Raw genomic sequence first — 25,928 nt, forward strand, 5'->3', positions numbered from 1 at the left:
GGCAGTGGAGTTACTCAGTACAGCACACCAACCAGTCAACTGCGAAGTGAACTTATCATTCGACCTTGGGTATTTAGACTTTGGCACACAGCTGTATGACTCTGGCTTTATGTATGATTTTTTTTTAATGCACCATAAACTCCTGTGCAGTACGCCTGTGCAGCATGCTCCAGTCTCCACCAGCTCTACGCCTGCCGCTCTGCCTGCTTTGCCCAATCAGCTCGCCAGCCAGCCGCAGATAGCCAATCAGGTGCCTAGGCTTGATGTTGAACAACCTCCAGAACCCACCCCTGTAGACCCCACTCGAGAGAGGTAATACTGCATGCTCCTGAACTTGCCCGCTCTGTATAATGTTGTGCCAATGATTAGTCTCTCTTTCTGCCTTTGCTTTGTTGTACTGACATGTGGTGTGTGTGAGAGAGAGAGAGAGAAAAAACAGGCCTCTACACAATGTTTGATGTCTGATTTAATGTTACTTTGATTATATATGTCATTATGTATGTGTTATATATTTTAGGGGGTGGGACATTGTATTGTCATAAAATGTAATTTTATTACAGTATTTAAACATGTGATATGGTGAATTGTGTAATACAACATATGGTTTTTACTGCATTAGCACATTATACATTAAAGCAACAGTAGTTAGTATTTTTACCTTGAAATTACAGATTCAAAATCACTGTGATGATTCACTGACCTGTAACAGGGATAATAAACCCTTGGTTGTTGCAGTTTTGAGCTTAGAACTGCAGAAACTCTAATATGTAACTCTCCCAGAAACTTAATATGTAACTCTCCCTCCTCTCCCCTATAAAAGTGAATTATATTCTGCAACTGTAGGGGGCAACTGCCCAGGAGTAAAAATAGCAGATCTTACACAGTATTGCTTTAATTTGGAGCTGGAGCCTACTCACTCAATAACTGTGAAATAAGACCACCCAGTCATTTGTTTATGGGCGGTATAAATCATAAAGCATGGGCTTCAATGAGCCGTTCCTATTTTGCTCCCAGTCTGGAGACATTTTAGAATGGTCCCACCTCAAACATAGCTGGGCCTGAGTTTATGTGAGAACACCTAAATGATGTTAATCCACATGGAAATAAAACATAACAAAATGGCTAAAGAGAGAACCGAGTCAAAATGAGAGCTTCTTCTGCTCACTTCTCCTTGTTTCAAACTTGAGGGTGGGGTGACCAGTTACTCATTCCCATTTAAAGGAACAGGTCCTAAAACCAGTCATTCTGAACAGTTTAGACTGGGCAAGAACAGTCATGTGTTGTTTGATCCTTGTGGCATTTTGAAAAAAGCTCTTCACAGATGTTTCATTAAGACCCCAGGGGAGTGTGCTACCTTGTGGAAAAGTGCTATAGCATGTCACCTTTAAAATTAATCTAAAAATACTGTGTGTTAATTTTATAAAGTTTAATCTTGCATATATTTCTCAATTAAAAACAAATATATTTTGATAAAATGTTAGTCAGACTATAGACGTAATAAACAATGAAATAATTTAAAAATTATAATAATAAATAAATAACATTAATTGATCGTTCATGTGTTAAAACTATTTCTAATTCCAAACACTTTGTGATGTTATACCTTATCAATATTTACCCTAACACCTTACGTAGGAATTTTTAAACTGACCAATGTCGAGACCCATTAAAATGATTCAAAACTCATTTCTGTTTAAAATGGTAAACTATAATAAGGTTTAAAAACAAATTCTTCCTTATGAAAGGTAAGTATTCCAAATTTGTGATTTCTTAATTAATTAGGGTTTTTACATTTTCCAATTAAGGGAGAGGAGATTGTGAGTCCTTTGTGATTTAAAATGTGTTAGAACAGAGAGCATCTCCATTGTTGAGAGTTATACCTCCAGTCCAATTAATGCTGTAACCAATAACGTATAACTTTTGTTCAGCTTTGACTTTAACAGCAGTTAAAGCGCCCCGCACTGCAGCTGCCTGTATGCTACAGAAGGCCTTCACTGCTACAGATACCCCACAGCAGTACAGTGTATATATCATTTGTCCAGCATCAGTGTTTTTCAGGGATCTGAGAATGTGGTTACCAGAATCATTCAGAATGTTTTCAGTTTAATTTGAAGCCTTTGAGTCGAGATAACCTGCAGCCCATTTCAGCTGTAACGCCACATGCTGCTGAACTTGCAGTTTGCTCATGCTGCAGTGTCTAAGGTTTTCTATGTGTAAGCTAACATTGCATTTAGTGATCCCACAGGTGGCTTCCTCATCATTCTCCATTCCACTGGCTTTCATAACTCTGCTCTGTCTTCTGCAGCTCAGTGTCACACCCAGAGCCAAAGCCCTTACCTCCCCCTGCCCCCGCAGCCCCTGCGGGACCCCAACACCTGACATTTGCAGCCACAACTATTTCAACTGCTTTATCTACTCAGTCTAGGTACACCAATTGCCCCTCCTACTCTCCATACTGTCTTTCACCCAGTTGAGAATTGACCCCATTTACTCTAATATGATCTTACTTTCTCTCATTTTTCTGCTTCTCTTTTTTTAAGTGGAAAATGAATATTAAGGTCCACCCATGGCTGCATATTTTCTTTACAATGTCAGGGCACTGTAAGATGGCTTTTAAATGGCTAGACATGGAATAGCAAATAGGAATAGCTTATTTACATATTTTCAATTTAGCAACCAATTTCCAAAGTGGTTTATTCTGAAATATATGTAAAACATTAGAGAGAGAAAGATTCATAATATAAGTCTGATATTATCTGAAAGTCTTAAGAAAAGAAACTTAGCTGTATGTGATCTTTAAAATGAAATACATTTTAAAATTAACTCATAGTTATTAAACACCAAGTATAAGATTTTTTCCCCAGTTGATATATCCCCATAAATGCTAACTGACATCCTTGGTACATTCCTTCACATCCATATATTGATGTTTGAGTGAGGCGAACTCATTTCCCATTCACCTAAAATGAATCTGTCATGCCTTTCTCACTGGCTTTTATTAAGAAACCATGCTTATAAGAAAGGGCCGCCCCCCACATCTGCGCTGGAGGCCCTGTCAATCACCCCATTCTTCAGAACCAGATCTTTGCCCAAACGCAAGCCTTCCCTCCCCTCAGGAAAACCAAAGGGGCTGAGGTACAGACACACAGCTGATGAAACAAACTAGAGGGATGTGCAGAGTGGCTGAGGATGCTGGGATACAGGGCTAAGATTGTATTTTATTGGGGGTGTGACTTCAGAGGTTGGACAAAAGCATCTTGAATTTTGAGTCAGTACTGTGCTGTATAGCTACTTTATGGCCACTTATGTTGGGGGTAGGATGATATTCAGCATTTGCGCTCAGCTGTCTGTCAGTTTTATCGTCACAACCTTCTTGAACAATGTTTTCATATTGATGGAGATGGAATATTTGCCCCTAGCATGGGTGGACTTTAAAAAGCAAGGATGACACACAACAACTTTTTATTGGAACTTCATTAATTTCAAAGTTAGTTTTAGCACAGGACAGAAAGTTGATCAGGCTAGACTACACTCAGCACATTTTACTCTCAACTCCATAGCTATGGCCAAATTCTAGTGCAGATGATTGGTATAGTATAGGGGTGAATACCGTTCCTCACACTAGACAATCTAAGGTTTGAGTCCTAGCTTGAGCAGGAAAACCACATTATTCTAATGGCACTTTTCCACTGCATGGTACCTACATGGCTTGGCCTGACCCAGCTCTCAATTTAGTCCCTGGTACAAGTTGGTTTTCCATTACAATGACTCCCTAAAAATGTAGAGGGTGATGTCACAAAACACCATTGCTAACAATAACCGCAGGCTTTGGAAACCACAACAACACCAGCGGTAAAATTAATTATCATTTACTCGTTGTGTGTTTGTTTTTTAGTTCAGGCAGATTAGTAGAGATTTTTTGTTCCTTGTTGCACATACAGCTCTTGCTGGATTGTTTTGTTAACCTTCAATCCAAGGAGCGTTTAAACCTCTTCACAACAGCACAGTGTAGTATTTTGAGATGCCATTGTGAAGCGGATTATAAAAAATGAGATTGCCACTGTAGTGTGGACAACAAAAGCTTTTCTAAAAAAATTGCGCTGGATGTCTGCATTTCGTTGTGATTGATAAAGTCCTCTAGCCAATCGGTGCTCTGCAAAGATTACCTGTCCCTACTTGACTCTCTTGGAACCATGAGTGAGCAGGTCCTAAAAATGTACCCTATCCTAGGTACCAGATTTGCCTAATGCAAAGGCCAAAAACTCGAGTTGAGTCAAGCAGGTACCATGCAGTGGAAAAGTGCCATAAGAATGCTATATCAGCAATTAATATTGCCCATACCTAATTTGGAAGAATGTACTTGAAAGGATATGAGAAGACCAACACTGTGGAGTTACTTCTATTAACCTAAAACTGTTTATGGATCTGTTCACATCCTATCATAACAACACTAAGTGAAAATGTATAATGCTTGGAATGATGTAACTGAAATTATTCAGTTGCCTCTAGACACATCATCAGTCTTGGATGTCTTTACTAAGAGGTTTTTAACTACTCTGTAGTCCCTGACACTTTATCTACATGGTCTCTATCCTCATGAGTGTTTAGCTTGATGTATTTTACACTTTCTCTGTTTTATGCACTTAGCTTTAAGGTCATATTTCACGACCAATAAAGTGTGCAGTGACAATTTTTATGATGTCACATCTTTTAGACAAAAAACAGAGCTGCTTAATGCTGAGGAGAGTTACGATATTTCACAGTCACTTCAGAGGGTGTGACAGTGAAAGCTAATGTAGCACACAGCTCCTACATCCTACGCTCACCAACGTTCACTCTGCACGTCCCCTACACCAAGCATGCTCACACACACACTCCAGCAAGGCCTCTAGATCCCGCATGCTCACACAAAATAACTAAACATTATCTATACACTGTAAAACCTAGTTATTACTTGTTGATGTTATCTCCATTAGATCTAGGGTAAATCCCATTTCTTAATTTTACACCTATCACTCATTTTTAAGTGTTATTTTGCCCCTTGGTAGAGGGAATCTTCCCCTACAATAGAGGTCAAACCTTTAAGATGTTAACCTCTAAAACATAGAGTTCCACCTTAAATGCTACATGTAACCACAGGTGATTAAAAGTAGTTGCTTCAGCATTTAAGGGGTAACTGGAAACTAGCGATACGTTATGCTTGTTGTGAAATAAAGGGATATAACGAACTGAAACTATATTAAACTAAGAAAATATCACAGTTTTTAAAGGAGAATATACTGACATTTTTGGCTTTATTTGATTACTTGCGCCACCATCTTGCATGTGCATAGAGTGGCATAGCTAAGTAGTACCGCTAATAAGTGAAATAATATTCACCCTCTGGGCTTTTCAGTGGTAGCATGTGGCTACTGATTATGATTAATAGGTCCTCTCAAACTGAGTAAACAACCTAGTTTTTACAGTGTATTTTCACGCACACTCAAGGACAGGAGTTCTTTCCCAGTCATTTTGGAATCTGATGGAGAGCTTCACCCTGCATGCTTGCCTACCATCTTTGCTTAACTTCTTTCATCCTCACTGTCTTTGGTTAACCTTGAGATTGATTGTTTGTGGACTGGAGTGAAACTGAAATTTAATTGGTTATTTCATACCAATTTACTGACATTTCCTGCCATGGATTTCCATAAAATAAACATCAATTTTGTTAATGCGACCAGACTCTTCTACAAATATTAGGTGTACAAATAAGTTTTAAAGAATTTTTTTTTTGTGATTTATAATTGTAATTCAAACATTCACCTGCTCATCCATCAATTTATTGTAACTGTTGCATAGTATTACAAATAGCAATAGTCATTTCATTCAACAAAAAATGGCCTAAAAATGAAGTAGTTTATTCTGAGAATTTGTTGCGAGTTCTGAGATCAAGGAAAAAGTGCTGCATGTCAATTTGTTCTGATCTTAGGGGATAGTATTGTATCCAAAATATGTGAGAGTTTTGGTTTAGACGTAATGTGAATGTAGCGTATTAATCTTAATACTTTTTTATTTTTTATTTTTTATTTTTTTTTTTACATAAAATGATAATGTCAATTGTGTTCTCCCCGTGTCCGCGTGGGTTTCCTCCGGGTGCTCCGGTTTCCTCCCACAGTCCAAAAACACACGTTGCAGGTGGATTGGCGACTCGAAAGTGTCCATAGGTGTGAGTGAATGTGTGTGTGTCTGTGTTGCCCTGTGAAGGACTGGCGCCCCCTCCAGGGTGTATTCCCGCCTTGCGCCCGATGATTCCAGGTAGCTTCTGGACCCCCCGCGACCCTAAATTGGATAAGCGGTTACAGATAATGGATGGATGGATAATGTCAATTTTAATATTACACAGCAGTTATGATAAAATCACAAATAAGCGAGAAATTGTTTGAATTTTGTTACATATGAAAAAAAAGGAAAACATTTCAAAAAATTCTTTAAAACATATTTGTAAACTTAATAATTCAGATGTTATGTATCTAAATTTTTGCCAAAATATTACCAAGATTATACCAAAAAAGTACAAATAGCTTTTAATACTTGCTTTGTTAGTTTTAGAGTAAATCTCTACTGTGCTACAGCATGAGATGTTGATACTATGATAATAGTGTATTATACTATGAATGCTACATGTTTTTCATAAAAATGTGGACTTGGAGCAAATCTGTTTTACCCAATCTACAGTGCAACATTTTATGAGGGGTAAAGCTGTATGAAGAAAATATAGACTCAGGTGTACTAATTTCTTAATATGTCTTGATATGTTTGCAATATATCAGCATTCGGATATCTCTCTGCAATTTTGTGTTCTGTTGTTCGCAATAATGTGTTTGTTCTTCTGCATCACACTCTTTACCTCACTGTATTCACCTTCGGCATTTCTGGGTTGTTTAAAATGTACCCTAAGCCCTATCTGGATGGGAATACATTTCCAAGGGGTCCTGGGATGTTTTTCTCTTTTATTTGGGATCCTCTGTAATTTTATTTCTATCCAAATCAACCATATATGTGTTTTCCCCCCAACGTCCTCTGAGAAAATTACAGGCTGAATTGCCTACTGTTTGGATTCAAGACTTCTGAGCTGAAGTATCCATACATACATTTTTATTTTTTATTATTATTATTAATACATTTTTATCAATGAGAAAAGGGAGATCACACAGGATGATAAATGTAATGATTCTAATGGCAATTGCATTTTCATCAACATTTTTACAAACTATCCTTTGACTAAAACAACTTAAGTGATTTAACTTAACACAATATGATTTTTGAATCAGAAACTTGTTTGTATTTTTTTAGTTTTTCATTGCTGTCTGGAAGTGAGAGTTTTATCACAGAAGAGGCATGTAAACATTTTTATTACAGACAAATACCCAAAAAAACAAATCCAATCCTAATGGGGCTTTATGTGCACTGGAGCTTTTTTTTTGTAATTCAAATATTTATAAAACTGGCGCTTTTTAAGAAGTACCGTTCTCCAGCAACTTGCTACCAAGGTACTAGGAACACATTAAAAATACACAGATCTTAGCTAGACACAAATATGTGAAATGATTAGTTATTGAAGTTACATTGGTCGACTAGTTTGCCATCATCCGGTAATCAAGCAAAGTTGCAGACTTTATCATTTTATATTTCCTGACAGATTAATCCCTAACATTACTATTTAATTATTCAGTGAGCTGAGGAACTGCTGTTTGATGTTTATATCAGAGAGAGTCCAACTTGACAAACTCATGTAGATGGACTAATCAGTTCTTATATTGCTGAGTGAGTGAGTGAGTGCATGTTTGAAATCTGTCATTGTGACCTGTTTACTGCCATGTCCACTCATATTCATCCTAGTGTTGTGGCTCCAGACATTAATGTACATGCACAAATTTGTACATGAAGAAATACACACACACATATAAAACATGATATATACAAAATATATGAAGCAACACCATGAATGAACTGATAATATTTTGCATTGATACAGCCATTTTGGAAGTGTTCAGTAATGAACTCTTTACCCCATTTTCTAAGTTAAAATCCAATTCACTAGCTCAAAGTATGTTTAACAATAACTAGTATGGGTGAACATGGCTCTGCTGGACATCTGAAAAGGTATGTTAACTGACACACATTGTCTGTCTCTCTCTCTCTCTGTCACCCACTGTGTCTCACATTGTAGCTTCAACATGCAGTCCGCATCTGGTTACAGATCACAGTACCAATCCACTACTTCCAGGTACTGGCGTGGTCCAGCTTTCAACCCCCCTCCCCCGTCCACCCCCTGCCCCACTCTTCTCACTTGCTCTGTCAGAGTAACTTATCTATCTTCTCATGTGGAATAACAAAGCCCTTCTTCCTCTTCTGTTTCCAGCCCACTGACTCGCAGGACAATACTTATGCTTTGAAAAAAATCTTTAACCATGTTGTCTTTTAACCCTCTCTGACCCATATGTATGTGTAAAGGAACTGTGCTTACTTATCTGTGGCAATGGAGGCTCTCTCTTCTAACACTGTCTCTTTGATACCAGGCTGTCCCCTCTCTCTATCTCTCTGTGGGTCTCGGCTGTTTAAACTCAACACTAACTTTTGCGTTAAAACTTTTTAATGATGAAGGGGAAAGTGGCAGGTAAGGCATGGTCACACCTTGATGGTCTCCAGTATCCTTCACACAAGAAAACAGTCTCCTGTTTGTATAGTTCAAGAAGTATGGAGAAGTATGCAAAGGCAGTAATTAAGTTAAATCTCAAGGATGTATGTAGCATTTACTTTGGAGATATTTACGTAGAGAAATATTGGGACAAAAATATGTTAACTTAAGACTTGTCAACATTTAATTAGTTTTACCAGGAGAGCTACTGTAGTTTCAGTTAGGAAATATACATCCTTCAGTCACTGGGCCTTGGAGCATTGCAACTGCATTTTTTGGGGTGATGGAACTCCATCCAATACAATTAGGATGAGTTGTAGTAGCTTTTGTAATCTAGAACTAATCGTCCAAAATCATTAGCTGACCTCATTGTTGTTTTGAGGCTAAAAAACAACAACAACTCCTTACCACAGTGTTCCAAAATATGGTACAAAGCCAGTAGCAGCTTTTACTGCAGCAAAAGGCAAAATCGAGGTTATAAATACCCATAATTTCAAAAGAAAATGTGGGCAAACGTGTTCACACACTTGGCATTAAAAATGTAACTGTTCAATCCTGTACGAATGGTTCAGACAGATTAATTTAATAAAAACCTTCTTAGTAAATCTACTCCAACTTGAATAGTGCTTCAGTGGCGTGTGTGTTTATGAGGTCATATGAGTTGTGGTCATTTTTTCTACAGTGCGTACATGCAGCCCCCTCCCATGCATCAAGCCCCGCCCATGCAGCAGCCCATGCCAATGCCCATGTCCATGCCCATGCCCATGCAGCACAGCTCCATCCAGATCCCTATGGGTCCACCCCCACCTAAAGTTGTCAGCACTGCCACCATTGTGCCTACTGCTTATCCATCTGCTCCAGGTAGCTGTTCTAAACACACACACACACACACACAGACTGTCCTTATATGAAATTTATGATGATGGTAAAATAGCACAAAGTGGGCATATATACAACATTCATTAAAGCTGTTGGATATTACAATGATGATGATGATGATGTGAAAAGCAATAAATTGTTAACACTGACTCAGATTGGTTGTGAATGTTTGAAGCTGATTATTTTGACTATGATATATTATGGTTAACTACAAAAGCCACATTTACTCTTGTGCAAAATATAAATTATGAGCAGAAATATTAATATCTGCTCAAAACTGCAGAAACATGGTATTGATAAATGGTACTATACCAATATTTTAGCTGCTGAGTTTGTTGGTTTAACCCTTTCTTGATCTCCTCGGGCAGTCCGGTATTATTTGGGGTGATAATCCAATACCTAATTTTACTGATTAATACATATTTCATTATCTTTATTCAAGTGTGTGTTTGATTTATGATAAATCCATACGATGAAGAATAAGATCTGGAAACTTTGTACTTCACACCAGCTCATAACCAATCTACTTTTTAAGAAAAATGTATTTTAGTCTACTTTTTTTTGTTATTGAAATTATATATCATTTTACATAAGTACCATGCTTATTGAGAAGATAAATAAAGACTTTAGCACAGTACTGAATAGTTTAATCTACATAAGTCTTACATATATAGACACGTCTATTTGTAAATCAAAAAAACAAATGCATCCTTATATGTTGGTATGGTGAAAGTGGCTTTTACAGCTTAATAAATATACAATTCAAATCTATGTATAGTCATCATATTTGAAGCTTTTTACAGATAAGTATTCATGCTTGTCTTGATGTATTCACACCTTTCTTCTCTTTCACTGGCAGCACATGCCCCAGCACCCGCCCCAGCACCAGCCCCAGCACCAGTTTACATTCCCCCACATGCTCCTGCCCCACCTGCTCCTGGATCCGCTCCATCCGCCAACCGCCCCCCTTGGGTCATAGACGACACTTTTGCCCAGAAGTTCGACCCCAGTAAGACTACCACCACCAGTGTCAAAGTTCAGCCTCTACCCACAGCTGCTCCACCACCACCTGCCTACATACCCAACCCTGCTCCTGCCCCCAGCCCTGCTTTCAACCCCTCCTCAGCTCCCTTCAACCCAGGACCATTCCCCCCAGTGGCACGTGGAGTCGCCCAGAGAGCTGAGCGCTTCGCAGCTAGCAACAGGACGCCAATGTGTGGAGCCTGCAATAATATCATCAGGTGAAAACATGCCACACAGATTTAAGATTAGATATGAGATATTAGAATGGTGAATCAGAAATTGAATATTTTCTAATATAGCATTACGATGCACAGGAGACTTTTCTCTGGTGTTGGTGTTAAAGTATAATAAATCTAACAGTAAATTAACATATTTGGGAAGGTTATTTTACACTTGTCCCAATAAAACACATTCTAGTCCCATTGTTGTTTGTATAAAACAACTAGTTACTAAAACATAGCTTTCTACTTCCTGACTGTTTTCCACACTTTGTCAATGCTGTTAATTGCTCTAAATTTGTAATGTATTTTTAATCTGATCACTTTTAGGGTTTTTTTTTTAGTTGTAAAGAAGTACATTTAACTTGCATGTACTGTTTCTATTCAAGTCTAAATCAGTGTGCTGTGAATGATATTTAGTTATATATTATACTTACCAAGGCTGTGTACTTTTGGAATAAATATGAAAGAATTAATCAAATATCAGTACAAAAGCCACAGTCACACTGTGCAGTCCATAGCTACAGTCGTTTTATTGTGGCTGTCTATTTTTATTTCTTTCTTTTTTTTGTGATCGCAGAGGGCCATTCCTAGTGGCTCTGGGCCGCTCATGGCATCCGGAAGAGTTTAACTGCCACTACTGCCATACATCCCTGGCGGACACCAGCTTTGTGGAGGAGCAGAATAATGTTTATTGTGAGAACTGCTACAGAGAGTTCTTTGCTCCCACGTGTGCCCGCTGCAACACTAAGATCATGGGGGTGAGTCTGAGCCCTCACACAAGCAAACAATACATACCCTACCGAAGGACATGTCCAAACATGTTTCTGTACATGCAGTAAATGGACAAGCAGTAACTATGCCCACTGTGCCCTAAACAGGAAGTGATGCATGCTCTGCGGCAGACCTGGCACACCACCTGCTTTGTGTGTGCTGCGTGTGGGAAACCTTTTGGAAACAGCCTTTTCCATATGGAGGATGGGGAGCCTTACTGTGAAAAAGGTAGTGAAACTCTTTGTCCTGTTCTTTGAGAATGAAATGTGCCCAAACTAAAAGACCCCAGGAGCCACAAAAGAGTAACTTTTACCAACAGAAAGTAGCAACAATATTTGATAATGTGATTATGTATTATTGTTATATTTCTGATAAAGTGTAACGCACATGAGATGAACAATCAGGTTGTTTGTAGGCCCTGAATGAATCGTTTTATGCCCCACTGGGTGGGACAGCGAAATGGGCATGACAGAACCATTTATTTAAAGAGCACTTGTCTTCCTGGTTGTCTATGACTGTGAGGAACTGCAGTTCTCTCTGGTTTGTTAACATTCAGAAGCTCTGTGTCTTTAAAGACATGTACATGGCTGAATTCTAACTTGTTTGTAAGTTTGTTTAAACAGTTTTTATTCACTGTTTGAATTACCACAGAAACACATTTGTAACTTGAGTTGTAGTACTTTTGGTATGTTAACTCTCATGCAGTTAGCTGTCTCCCAGATTTTGAGATATTTCCACATTAATTAATCGCAAAACAGCAAAAATAAGACACTATCACCCACCTATGGAGCAGGAATAGAGCAACATCCTCATTCATTCATTCATTATCTGTAACCGCTTATCAAATTCAGGGTCACGGTGGGTCCAGAGCCTACCTGGAATCATTGGGCGCAAGGCGGGAATACACCCTGGAGGGGGCGCCAGTCCTTCACAGGGCAACACAGACATACACACACATTCACTCACACACTCACGAGCAACATCCTCACTTGTCTAAAATAGTGCAATATTCTCTCTTGTCTAAAAAAATTAATTTTCACAGCCATGAGCAGAGAGAGAAAGGGTAGCGTACTGGACTGAGACACCAGGGCTTTGCAAACACATTAGATGTGTTTCGAACACACAAAGAGACTTAAGAGCTAGCAAATGTTGCAAAACATTGTCGCCTTTAAAGCAGATTTAATGCAGAAACTGCTGTTGCACCTATTGCAGCTACATACATTCAACTTTGTACAAACAGCTTGTACAACCCCTACATGAAACGGGATGCTCTGGAACAGCTGCACATGAACGTAAGATCACCCCGCATTATGCCAAACCACATTCCTGAACTAAAACTGTGTTTTACTCCGTCGCTATCTGCCCAAACAAAGGTGGATTCATTTTTCCAGTGGAAACAAATGGTTGGCTATAGTGTGCTTTGAGATTCAGAAACATTGTTTCTGTAAACTATGGTAAATATACCTCTTCTGTATGTTGTATGCTGAGTTTATTTTTTGTTTTTTTGGTCAGATTACATTGCTCTCTTCAGCACTAAGTGCCATGGCTGTGATTTTCCTGTGGAAGCTGGTGATAAGTTTATCGAGGCTCTTGGCTACACATGGCATGACACCTGCTTTGTTTGTACGGTAAGAACAACCGCAATGAGAAGAATCTGTCTATTCCTTCTTCTATTGTGTATTTAATAAGAAATAGTCAGCTCAATTGTTTTTTACAGGTATGCCACATAAACCTGGAGGGCCAGCCTTTCTACTCCAAGAAGGACAAGCCTTTGTGCAAGAAGCACGCTCACGCCATCAACGTGTAGAACCCATCCTACTGGCCATTGCGTTTGCCTTTGAATTGGCTCGGGCTCTTTTGGGGAAGGACTCAATGCCAATTCAAATTATAAGGAACATATCAAACAGCTCACATATTTAATACTAATTTTAATAAGAGCTGAGAAAAAATAGATTGTTTAATTTAATAAAGAACTGATGAGTATTCATTGTGTGCTCTGATATGTGCATATCTCTTGAGGCCAACATGCACTAAGGGCTCTACGTAAATTAAATATAATAACTAAAATATATATTATTTCTAACAAAACCATATGGTATGATTGTATAATTGTGCATGTTGCATTTTTATGAATATGATACATGCTGATGTTACTTTGGGGTGATGTTTTATTAATTGTCACTTTCTGTTTAAGTAGAATTTGTTTCTTTCTAAGCTTCTGTTTTGAGGGTTTAGAGTTGTGTGGATTTTTTTTGCGCTTTGGTGAATTAATACAGCACAAGGCTGTAGTGAAGGGAGTTTGTAGTATTTCAATTTAATAATGGCTTTGTAATTAATATTGTTGGGTGCTGGGTATGTATTTTAAGCAGGATGTTGTAAAATTACTTGTGCCCTGGTTTTGTCATGACTGATGACAGGATTCTTTCTTTAAATTCAAACAAAAGCCTCTGTGTACCTTTGTGTCTGAGTGTGCCTTAAGCCCTAAATGAGAACCTTAATAATCTTATTTTTATGTCATGAGCGTGCATTAATTGTATGCACTGAAGTTAATGAGACCTAAAGGAGAGTCATTTTTTCATGCTAGCATGACACACTATACTGGTGTATAGTCTTTTTATTGTGAGTTGTGAGTCAGTTTTATACATGCAAATGTGCTATTCATTTATTATTTTTTGCTGGTGTATGTGTGTGATGGCCAATGCATGGATTTGCTTATGAGTGCATATGTAATGCCCAGCGACACTGTTAGTTTTACATGTGTATGTCAGATATTTTCACAGTTTCTGATCTGGCATGTTCACTTTTGAGTCAGTATGGATTTTGCACCCTTAATCAACATGTGTCTCTTCTGACTTGTACCGAATTAACTATTAAATATTACATAGATTAGGTAGATATAAATAATATAAGTTAAATTACAAAGGAAATTCAGAACCTGACTGGTTGTTTGAGAAATGCTTGCAGAATAAACTTAAATAGCTTTCAACTGCTGAAGTGTATATATGAAACATTAGCATTTAGAATGTTCTGTCCTCTTATTTATTGTGCACATTGTCTTAGGGAAACCACTGGTCCCACAGATCCAGCTCCTCAGACTCCAAGGAGCTCTGAAACTTGGGAACTTGAAAGAGGGGACAGGGAAAGGCAAAGGGAAACTCCAACCAGGAGGAAGAGGGAGGCCTCGCCCTTAAGCTTGGGAATGCCTTGCACCCTGCAGAACCCACCACAGTCTGGAGGAATTGTCTTTAAGCAAGGGGAGTTGATGGATGTCTCTCGAGATTGTAAGGGTTCATAGGGTATTAGGCCACCTCCGGGTTGGAGATTCATCCAATTTTGAGTTCCTGAATGCTGAGATAAATATCTATTTGCCAGATTTACAGTTAGCTTAGTTGATAGTGTGTCGGTCCCTGACACCAAGCAAACCCACGTTCCACAGATTGGAGTTTCCCTCTCCAGAAGATTTCTTAGCTCTTTTCTAAGGTTCATATTTCCCAGGGATCTCAAGTGATTGGATCTGAGGAAGCACAAGCTGACCAGTGCTATTGTGTTAACAATTTCAACCCAGAAATGAACAGGTTTATAAGGATGAAATTCCAAACAAATGAGTTTTTCATGTAAAACACTTTTGTTGATTTGAATTAAGAAAATCCATTACCACAACCACAATTAAAAAATGTTTGTCTTTGCTTAATTCATGTGTGCTACTTGCATTAATAAATTCTGTTTCTGTTTAACTACAAATATTACTTGAAGTTACACAATCTATTTATTGCATGCACAAACAAATACTGTCTTGAGATCATTGTTTTGCTTAATTCACTGAACTGAGTAATTTTGAGATGGTAAAAAAAGTAAAAGTTACTGTGAAATTTTGTTTTGGGACGTTAGCAACTGTATGGTTGCATAGTTGCCATGTTCACATTTGTGATATTACTGTGTCACAAGCATTTTGAGTTTTTCTGAACCACAAACACAAGTAGAGAATCTCTGATGTTTCTAGTGTATTGCGGAAATCCTTTTTTCTCAGCCATTTAAGGCATGGGGTAAACCCTATAGTCATTTGGAGCAGGCCTAAAGGTTTCTGGGCCTAATAATATGTTGTATTTTGATAGTGAGAGTTTTAACATTGTTAAGTTTTTATTGGATACACATTTTTTTAGGCATCTGTGTTTGATCTAGAACAGCCAAAAACTGCCCTGCTACTTAGCACTGATATAGTATAATTCCCATAGAGGTGCTATCGTAGTAATATTGATGCTAGAGGTGCTATCTTCTTATTTTTGTCACTGATCTCCCAACTAAGGCACAGCTGGAATAATCATTGTAGCCACTGCTATAGACATATTAAAAGTTCTGTAGTTAAAGAGAAAAGTCTGAAGAGAACTATATATTAAATTATATTAATGACCATCAGTGGTGTGTTGAGATACGTTATTTTCATTGCAGTAATATTGGCTGTTGTAAAAATATAACATAGAAATTCTCTTGTTTTATGGGACATGTCACTAGCGACAAAATATTATTTATACAAGAGGTAAAAAAAAATTAATCCACCATTTTCCCACATCCTCCAGGATGTTTCTACAGCCCCGTGTAAAATTATTCATAGAATTTTAACCAATTTTGAGAAAAATTGAGAGAATGGATTCACCAGATGCTGCTAGTCTATTAGCAAATGCTAGCTAATATTGTATTGTTTGTACTGATTTTCTAGACTTGCTAAGTAATAGCTTAACTAAAATAAGTTGTTACTTTCAATCAAATCAACATGACTGGACACATTTATGATGGTGTGGCTTCATTTGTAATTTTACTTGTTGCCTAGGGTGACCAGACATCCTCTTTTACCAGGACATGTCCTCTTTTCTAGACTTAAAAAAAATGTCCGGGCCGAACTTCACAAACGTCCGGGATTTTGTTTTTCTAGAGTTTACATAGAATTTCGAGAAGCGTTTCGTTCACAAACTAGTCCCGCCCTCCCCTACTCCGATTGGTTCGCTTGAGTGAAAAGGGGGCATGGTGAAGTAGCCTAAAATCTTCGGATTGGATGGTCTGACTTTAGAGATACCGTTATTGGTCGATAACCTTCTCTGTAAACATTTACAGAGGTCAGTCTCAGATCTGGTCACACTATCATTGCCTGAGCTAACATTAAAGCTGCAGCAATCTCTAATCTGAAGCGCATGTGAATTACAGGAGCAGTTTTAACTGATAAGTGTGAGATTAATTTGTAGATACTGCAAAACACATTTGAATAGGCAACCCAGTTTCATGAGTTTGGCTTTTCTACAGTCAAACCCTTCTAATGTAGATTATATATATGTCCATATGTTCTGACTACTTCAATGTATATTCATTGCTAAAGTAGCTCATCAGTTGTTAACAGGTTAAGGTTCAGAAACAAGCATTGTCAATTCCATGGTATGCTCTAGAGCAGCTGCAAAGTAGCCTAAGGTCACTATGCCCAATAACAAATGTGGGCAAGAGGGGCATGAAGCCCTCCACCCAACTTTACACTGTGGAGTAGTGGAAAAGTGCACTCTGACAGATGAGTGATAGAGCTGAATGCAATCAAATCTTCACAACAACATTTGGGCAAATACTGCATTCAATTTATTTTAAAAACCAACAAAATTTTTTAATTAATTTAATTTTAATTAATTTTTATGTAGTACCATGTCACCTTTTTATTATTTAGATTTTGTTAGTGGCTTACTAAAACATGAAAAGTGAAAAAAACTATTATATCTATAATATCTGTTATGGTTATTTATGTCTAAAATGCACTGAAATGCCTTAAAGGGGCATTCTGGCAATAATAAAAAATGCAAGCATCAATACATTGGTTGAAATGTGATTACTTTCCTTTGAGTGCTTCTGCAGTCCTTTCCAGAGTGAGATGTTCCAGTTAAAGTATGAGTAAATCCCCTTCTGATGTTGTGCTCTGAAAGTGGGAGGAATTACAACTAGACAAAATAAATGCAAAAGTATGAAATCTGTTTAACCCCTGCTGCTCTGTAGAATATCACATGGCAAGAGCAATGGCCATTTTCTATAGTGTTGTTCTGTAGTGCAGGTATATATTTTTTAGTTTAGTGTTGCCAAATACTAAATAAATAAAAATAAATTCTGGTGTCTAGCTTTAATTCTAATTTAAATTTAGTTAAATAACAGGAATTATTAATACGCCCCCTTCAGGGTGTATTCCCGCCTTGCGCCCAATGATTCCAGGTAGGCTCTGGACCCACTGCGATTCTGAACTGGGCAAGCAGTTACAGATAATGAATGAATGAATGAATTAATAATATGTCTCCAATATGTTTGCATATATTGAACATTTAGAACATTTTAGAAATGTGAAAATAAACAATCCTGCTGCTCAATTTTTTAGAGTTGTTTAAAGAATCAGTTAACTCAATGACATCACTATAGTTGAATGTTAATGACAAAAACACGTGTTGGTAGGTGGATTTGTGACTCAAAAGTATCTATAGGTGTGAGTGTGAGGATTGGCGCCCCCTCCATGGTGTGATTCCGCCTTGCGCCTAGTGATTCTGGGTATTCTCCGGACCCACCGTGGCCCTGAACTGGATAAGCGGTTACAGACTTATCCAATGAATGAATGAATGTTAATGAGAAATTTCCCTGAATGTCCATAATTTCTGCCAAGTAGTTATATAATGTTGATAATCATTGTTATGTTGGTCAAAATAATTCATAGTGGTGGTCTTAGGAACCAAACATCTAAGGTGTTTGCTGATTATATAATCTACATATCAAATTATTACACTAAATGGTGTCTAAGTTGTTGTTTTATGATCATTATGAAATAAGGTTGTGGCCTAAAATGCGCCAAGGTTTCTCAACTAATATTAGTTTGGTAAATATGACCAAACTGGGTTCTAAAACACATTTGTTATTGCTTGACACTTTTTCGTTCATTTTTGTTCAATATTAACAAAAAATGGAATGTTTAAATGGTGGTGCAGCAGGTAGTGTCGCAGTCACACAGCTCCAGGGACCTGGAGGTTGTGGGTTCGATTCCCGCTCCAGGTGACTGTCTGTGAGGAGCTGGTGTGTTCTCCCCGTGTCCGTGTGGGTTTGCTCCGCAGTCCAAAAACACACATTGGTAGGTGAATTAGCGACTCAAAAGTGTTCGTAGGTGTGTGAATGTGTTGCCCTGTGAAGGACTGGCGCCCCTGCCTTGCGACCAATGATTCCAGGTAGCCTCTGGACCCACCTGAACTGGATAAGTGGTTACAGATAATGAATGAATGAATCTTTAAATAAAGGGTTAGGGTTTATTCACTCAGTACAATGACTGAGTATAAAAACACAAATCTTAATCATTAAAATTAATAAGGGCATTTATTTGTTTAGTGTTCTCCCCGTGTCCGCATGGGTTTCCTCCGGGTGCTCCAGTTTCCTCCCACAGTCCAAAAAACACATGTTGGTAGGTGGATTGGCGACTCAAAAGTGTCCATAGGTGTGAGTGAATGTGTGTCTGTGTTGCCCTGTGAAGGACTGGCGCCCCCTCCAGGGTGTATTCCCGCCTTGTGCCCAATAATTCCAGGTAGGCTCTGGACCCACCGCGCCCCTGAACTGGATAAGGGTTACAGATAATGAATGAATTAATTTATTTGTTTACTTTCTGCAACCACTTCATCCTTTGCAATTCCGTGTGGGGTCCGTAGCCTGTCTGCAGTCATTAGGCTTGTAGATGGACTGGTGCTCTGTCACAGTGTATTCCATCACTTAACACAAAACGTTCACCCTTACAGAGACTTTCAGCATGTGTTTTACGATCATGAGAGGAAACATGAGCACTCGGATGAAACCCACACAGACACAGGGAGAACAGATCAAACTCCTCACAGACAGTGACCCGAGATGGGGTTTGAACCCACAACCCCAGGACCCTGGAACTGATTTGAGAGTAAAGGGCAATAATTTCAAAGCTTAAAGAAAATTGAGATTATCCATGAACTTTTCTGGGTGAAATAGTTCTTGCTTAGTATTGATACAAAGCACATGTCAGTGGTCCACAGACCATAGAATCATGGCTTCACCGTGGTCATCTGAGAGAATACCAGAGCGTGGACTTCCATATGCATGCTGGCTCTCATCACTGACTCAGTTAGTAACACTTTTTACAGTGCACCATTTCACAACAAAACACTCTGATGGATGCGGTTTCCATTTACGACTGAATTACGCAGGAAGTTTTAAGTATGGGTGGACTCGGCCTTTACTGTGTTTACTGAGGGACGCGGTTCGCAAGGCGGCGCAAGTGAGCTGTGAATTCCCAGCGCATAGATTCGTCTGCTCCTGCGTCTCTTCTGATCGGGTGTTAAATATTTTAATGTTTGATGGTTGCTGGACACTAGCAGCAGACCTGCGTGGAGCAAACCTTATTCTTAACTGGTACAAGAACACAAGCTCCTACCGTTTGGCTCGATTTATGTGTGATTATCAGAACAACACCGTCCGTCCTTCGCACTGGATCAGTCTCTAGGTTCTTGGCCCCGTGTGAGAAGTTTAGAGAAAAGCGCCTCAAATGATTTGGATACACGGAGAAATTTCGTTTAAGCTCGCTTTATCTGGTAAAGACGAAGTATGAGGGTAAGTAAAAATGCAATCAATAATACACATTTGTACCTGTTTTTAAATTATTTGTTATTTCTGTACGTGTTCTTGGAAGTTTTTCCTACATGTTTATGTTATACCTGTGTCTGTCTGGCCATCTTACCTGTGGGAAGGGTGTGAAAGAAATTGTATTTAACGCTTTACACACTTTAGACATTTACAGTCATGTTTGTCTACGTTTGTGTTTTAACCAACTTTCACAGAACATGGTTTGAAATGAAAGAATTGACTTACTAAGATGAGCTAGAACGAAGCTTTGCTGAGGTTTTTCTCGTTCATCTGTTTTTATACGACTTCTTCCGTTCTACCTTAAATTGCGCAGTAGTAAGGGCACGATTTAAGGTGGAACGGAAAATTCGAATAAGAAGCCACCTTCTGCCTCGTTTAATGCTGCTAGTCTGTTAGCGAACACTAGCTAACTTTAACGTTTTGTTGGTTTTAATTTTTTTGGCTTACTAAATAAACCACATTTAGCAACCTGAAATTAACTGAGTCTGTTACCGACGACTTCTCCTAGTTTGACTGGATATATGTTCTTGTTATTAGGTGTTCATTTTTAAATTGTCGGAGCTAACGGCTAGTAACGACTTCGTAGCTCTGAACTGAGGTAGAGAAATGTGCACGAACGTTTTCGAGTTAGCGAGTTATTTGTGTTTTAGACCGTGTTGCTAATAGCTAAGTTAGGGAATAAATACACGGTCTAGTTTACTTTTAGCTTAATTACTTTTAGCGTGTATACACATGGTTTTAAAAATAAAATCATTTGGGTAATAGATTTTCGAAGTTACATATCTAGCATTGTGGCCTTTTTGTTGAAAGTACTTTTCTGGTTTGTTAAATTTGTCAACGGTTACACATTGTTGCGCCTGCAGATAATAAATGTATGCCTTCGGGTTGTGATATTAAACAAAGAACCACCAGAGACACCAACAGCTTTTTATTTACACAGTTAAAGTATTCTTATTAGTCTGATATCATTGTGGTTTTGAGAGTTGTGGGTCAATGTCCGTATGCGATATTTTTCCTGTAGATAATTTAAACAGACTTCGACGCAAGGGTGCCTATAAATTATAAAAATTAAGACAATGTGCAGACATTGTAACAGAGTAGCACAGGATACCTTAAATGTTTCCCTCAGTCAGATATCTGTCTTAAAAGCTCATCTCTGTTCATGAAAATTATATATTTACAAGTTATTCAATATAATTTGTATATTATATTTTGATATAATATATCAAAAATCCCATAGTGTATTTAATGTGACTCTGAAATGTGGCTTATGTAGTTAGTCCTAACCTCTATCCTCACTTACACCCCCCGCTGCTCACCTGTGTCTCGAAAGCATCAACCCTCCAAGTGACTCAATTTGTTCCCTAGATTTGTCATTTAAGATATCTTTGCTGAATGAATTTGACCATTTTAGACTCTTGACATTCAAAGTGAATATGCTCAACTCTGGGGTTGACTGGTGTCTTCTTTCATGTAAAAACACCACACAGACATTGTAAGAAGGTAAAGAACTTGAGAGGGTGTTTTAGGTAATATTTGGTTACAATCATTGTTCATATTTAATTATTTGCAATACTTTTATGAGTAACATTAAATCCTTTTTATTCTTCCTAAAGTTCTGCCTTCCACTTAGCACTCTAAAAAGCTGTTTTTAATTTGCAGATGTTGGGGGGAGGGAAGGAGCCTTTGCCTTTTGTTCCTTTGCCTACCGTCTCTTACCGAGTAAAAGTTGTGAAGGCTACACAGGGGGTCAAAAAACAGATGGCACCTAAATACCATGCATCTGACTCAAGACAACCAAAGGCAAAATAATCGAAAAAGGCAATTTACAAAACTGAAAGTTAGATACTTGCTGTGTACATATGCCAGACAGCTGTGCATTCCACAGCTTCCATCAAAAACTTCAGTTACGGAAATACACTATTAGTTAATATCATATCTGAAAAAAATCAAATCCATGATGGGTGAGATTTAGAGAGACGATATGCATATGAATGTTTTCTAATCATTATGATATCAAAGAGGTTTTATCTATTTCATCACCAATTTTTTATTATTTATTTATTTTTACTATTATTATTATTATTTTTTGTGGAGAAAGTGAATTCCAGATTGAGCTGTCTTAGGAGTTTTAGGCATGCTTATGCTGATTTCTTGGTAGTAATGTTTACAATGATGAGGGTGCTCTGAGATCCTTTAGTTTTGGAAGTAGTTCTTATGTCACTATTCAGGTTTTTAGTGCTTAATTAATTTTTACAATCTGTCCTCCAATCAGCCACAGCATTATAGCCACTGACAGCTGAAGTGTATATCATCGATGATCATTTTACTGTGGCACCTGTCACGTCATATGATAAATGAGGCAGCAGGTGAACAGTCATGTTTTGACGTTTGTGTTGGAAGGACAAGCTTAGGGATCTAAGAGACTTTGACCAGGACCAAGTTGTAAAGGCTAGACCACTTCGTCAGAGCATCTCTAAAATAGCAGGCAATTTGGGATGTTCCTATGCAGGGTTTAGTACCTACAAAGAGTGTTTAGGGAAAGGAAAGCTGGTGAATGGGGTCATGGGTGCACACAGCTCACTGATGTGTGATGTGTAGCCCATCTGTTCCAATCCCACAGAAGATCCAACTTGTAGTGTGACACAAATTGTGGAAAATGAATTCTGGTTATGATACAAGGTGTGAGAAAACATGGTGCATTGCAGATTCATTGGCATGTGATATGACTTTGAATGCTCAGATGTCACAGTGCTTCCTACATAGTGCACTGCATTGGTGATGGAATTATGAGTTCTGCACCAAAATATTACATTGAATGTGAGAAAAGGAGCATTGCAGGTGGCAGCTGAATATAAATGGACTTGTTTTAGACATATTGCACAGCAGATGCCAGTATTTAAAGACTTTCATCATGTACTACAGAGGTCTTATGGACTAGTACAATGCAACATAAATGTATCAATATGTGCATGCATGCCAGTTCCAGGGACAGATTTGTTCACATTGCCGTCAGATACAGGTCACATTTATGAATTTGAACTGTCAGAAGAGCCAAATCCAATTTGAGAAAAATGGGTGTAGTTTAATGAAGCTTGTAATATGAGCCCAAGGCACCAGCATGAAATTGATCTTAAGTAGTGTGTAATTTTCAACCTAATGCAGTCTTAATATCTGTGCACAATTAGCCATCTTCACAGATGGCAACTTACCAGCACATCCAGATCATTACCTGACTATGCACTGTAGGTGCACTAAATATGAATACATGTCATGTCACAGTATGCATATTAGTGATCCATTGTTCTCATCCCTGTACCCTCACCCTGAAGATGCTCTCATTGTTGCCACGCCTGTGCTGGACGTTCAGATCTACTTGGACTTATTCCTCATTGCATTCCACCAGAATGCTTTGGTTTCCTCACCACATGGGTATTTCTTTTATTATAGAAACGAAACAAAAAAGCAATGCAGCAGAGCCCTGCCACTTTCAACAGCATCATTTATGATGGCCCCTCCCACTACAATGCTTTTCACAGTTCACATAAAGCAGTTGCGTAAAGCATAATGAGTTGGCTAAATCAAGGGGTCAAAACACCTTTAGAGGTCTTGTGGGTTCCATGCCTTAAAGTCTGTTTGCGGAGATCTGCAGTGCTTTCTGGTTTGTTTACTTTTAGAAGCTCTGCATATTTTAAGGTGGAACAGTGTATTTGCTGTGAAAGCTGAGACTGTTGTTTGTATGTGGCTGAAGTTTAACTTGTTTAGGTTTGTATTTACTATTTGAATATACATTAACGCATTTAGCGGTTTATCAAATTTACAGAAGGTTTCTACCTAAATACTCTGAAAGAGCAAAAGTAAATCAGTATTACCCACCTATGGAGAAGGAATACATCAATATCCTCTTCTCTTTTCATGATTTGCGACCTTTGGAGTGCTCTTTGATGTTTTCCTTCTATGAACAGAGAGAGGGGAAGCCTAGCATGTCTGTCTGAGCCACTTTGTTTTATTTATTTTTTTAACTTACTTACCTACACCAGGGCTTCGTAAACAGACAGACTGGCAACTAGCAAATACTAAGGAATATCTTCTGAATTGTATAAAAAGGGTTTTTGGTATTCATGTCACCTTTTAAAGGGCAAAAGCCGTTTCTGGCCACTTGAGTGTGATAGACACAGTGTTGGGCAGATGTTTTAATGCTATGAATGGTTGGTTTTTATCAGTTGATACGCTTTTTGAGCAGGGGCTTAATGCTTGCTGTTTACCGCCAGCAGTCTGTCCTGCTGTTCTAAGAGGTACATCCTGGTTTATAACAGGATTTAAGTTATGACAGATTTGTTGGATTCCTTACACAAGAGTCAGTGAGAGTGATTTATAAATCTCTCGCTTTATTGTTTTCTCATGGTACTCTTGCAGAAATCCCTGTGGTATGTCTTCAATTTGTAAAACAAAGCATAGTGTATAATACCTGTTCACCATTTGGGCTTCTTTTGTAGTCCTTTTTTTTTTTCCTTAAAATGCCAGTATTTTAATCTTTTGTGTTAGTTTAAAGAACTATCTAAATTCTGTCAATAGGACACATTAGTTAGCTGTGTCCAAAAAGCCCCATTCCTGGAACTGTGGGCTTATTTAGGATTAATGGATGCTTGTAATAAGACCCATTAGCAATATTTTGAGTATACTTAGAGAATGTTACTTGTACCCTTGGATTGATTATAGCTAATTCTTGAATATCACAGTAATTTAAATAAATACAGATGTTGTGCAGATTTCTTTTTCTTTCTTTGGGTTTATTCAAACATTGGCTTTGTTCAGACATTCTAAAGTATGTTAAGGTGAAAACATGCCAGTGAAATACTGCTTGTTAGAAGAATATCGCCAAATTAACTACATGAATACTACCTTGTAAATTTAAATTTTCAGTCTGACATGGATTGTTATGGAATATGCAGATGGAGCAAAGAAGCTCCTGTATATACTTACTCTTCATTTAAAAGTAAAATGGCTAGTTAAGAAAAGGGTGCCATTGCCCAATTTGCTAGTATTTTGGTTTCCAAAATGTCGTGGACCAAAGGATGCCATGTGATACTTTGCTGCTTTGCAGAATGTAATTGCATTATTGCATAATCATTACAATGTTAAGTAATATTAGAAGCTAAGCAATAATAATATACTATGATGATAATGTTTTAATTACATATGTCATTGTTTATGCTTAGTCCTGTAGCCAAGTTTCACGGACTGAGCCTAATTTATTGGGATGTTACTAGAATCAAACTTATATATTTCTTATATATCAGATATGCACTGTTAAACAGTGGTGAAATACTTCACAAGTTAAAAATTTACTGCTGCTTAAAAGTCTGTTGGACAGCTCTTTGGGTTCACACTGCAGGAGTTTCAGTTAGGAATTCAAATGAAGTTGGCATTTTACCCAAGAGAGCTCAGTATGCACTGCAGTGGTCTTTAATTGGCTTTGAATTGGGTGCATTTTCCCTGTGATCATGAAACCTTTCTCATGCTATTACAAGGGCTGTCCCTGCTTGCTCAGTGCAAGTTGTCACGTATATGGAAAGATATGAACATATCTGTGCCGAAATAAAATTAGAATGACTGAGTTGTACTGAAATGATAAAAGCTGATTGCATAAGTGATGATGATCTGTGAAATCCAACAGAACTTCTTACACAAACTTTTCTCCC

General features: G+C 38.0%; 2 protein-coding genes across 4 annotated transcripts in view; both read left to right on the top strand.

Annotated features, from left to right (window-relative positions):
* The window catches only part of ldb3a (LIM domain binding 3a), a 66,185-nt gene extending 50,918 nt beyond the window's left edge, over nucleotides 1-15,267 (top strand). Inside the window, exons 6-13 of one of the 2 annotated variants that reach the window (XM_066679703.1) lie at nucleotides 151-312; nucleotides 8,210-8,266; nucleotides 9,360-9,538; nucleotides 10,416-10,797; nucleotides 11,378-11,558; nucleotides 11,679-11,799; nucleotides 13,084-13,199; nucleotides 13,289-15,267. In XM_066679703.1, coding sequence (XP_066535800.1) covers nucleotides 151-312; nucleotides 8,210-8,266; nucleotides 9,360-9,538; nucleotides 10,416-10,797; nucleotides 11,378-11,558; nucleotides 11,679-11,799; nucleotides 13,084-13,199; nucleotides 13,289-13,378 — 1,288 coding nt within the window. In that variant the 3' untranslated portion in view covers nucleotides 13,379-15,267. The remainder of the gene's footprint in view (nucleotides 1-150; nucleotides 313-8,209; nucleotides 8,267-9,359; nucleotides 9,539-10,415; nucleotides 10,798-11,377; nucleotides 11,559-11,678; nucleotides 11,800-13,083; nucleotides 13,200-13,288) is intronic. The other variant, XM_066679704.1, reaches the window with a different exon arrangement.
* A 4,575-nt stretch (nucleotides 15,268-19,842) lies between these two features.
* Nucleotides 19,843-25,928, top strand: part of bmpr1aa (bone morphogenetic protein receptor, type IAa) — a 38,836-nt gene continuing 32,750 nt past the window's right edge. For both annotated transcript variants that reach the window (XM_066678180.1, XM_066678181.1), the window contains exon 1: nucleotides 19,843-20,193. The gene's annotated coding sequence lies outside the window, so the exon portion shown is untranslated. The remainder of the gene's footprint in view (nucleotides 20,194-25,928) is intronic.

This window comes from Hoplias malabaricus, chromosome 8, assembly GCF_029633855.1.
Source record: "Hoplias malabaricus isolate fHopMal1 chromosome 8, fHopMal1.hap1, whole genome shotgun sequence".
Classification (NCBI taxonomy): Eukaryota; Metazoa; Chordata; class Actinopteri; order Characiformes; family Erythrinidae; genus Hoplias; species Hoplias malabaricus.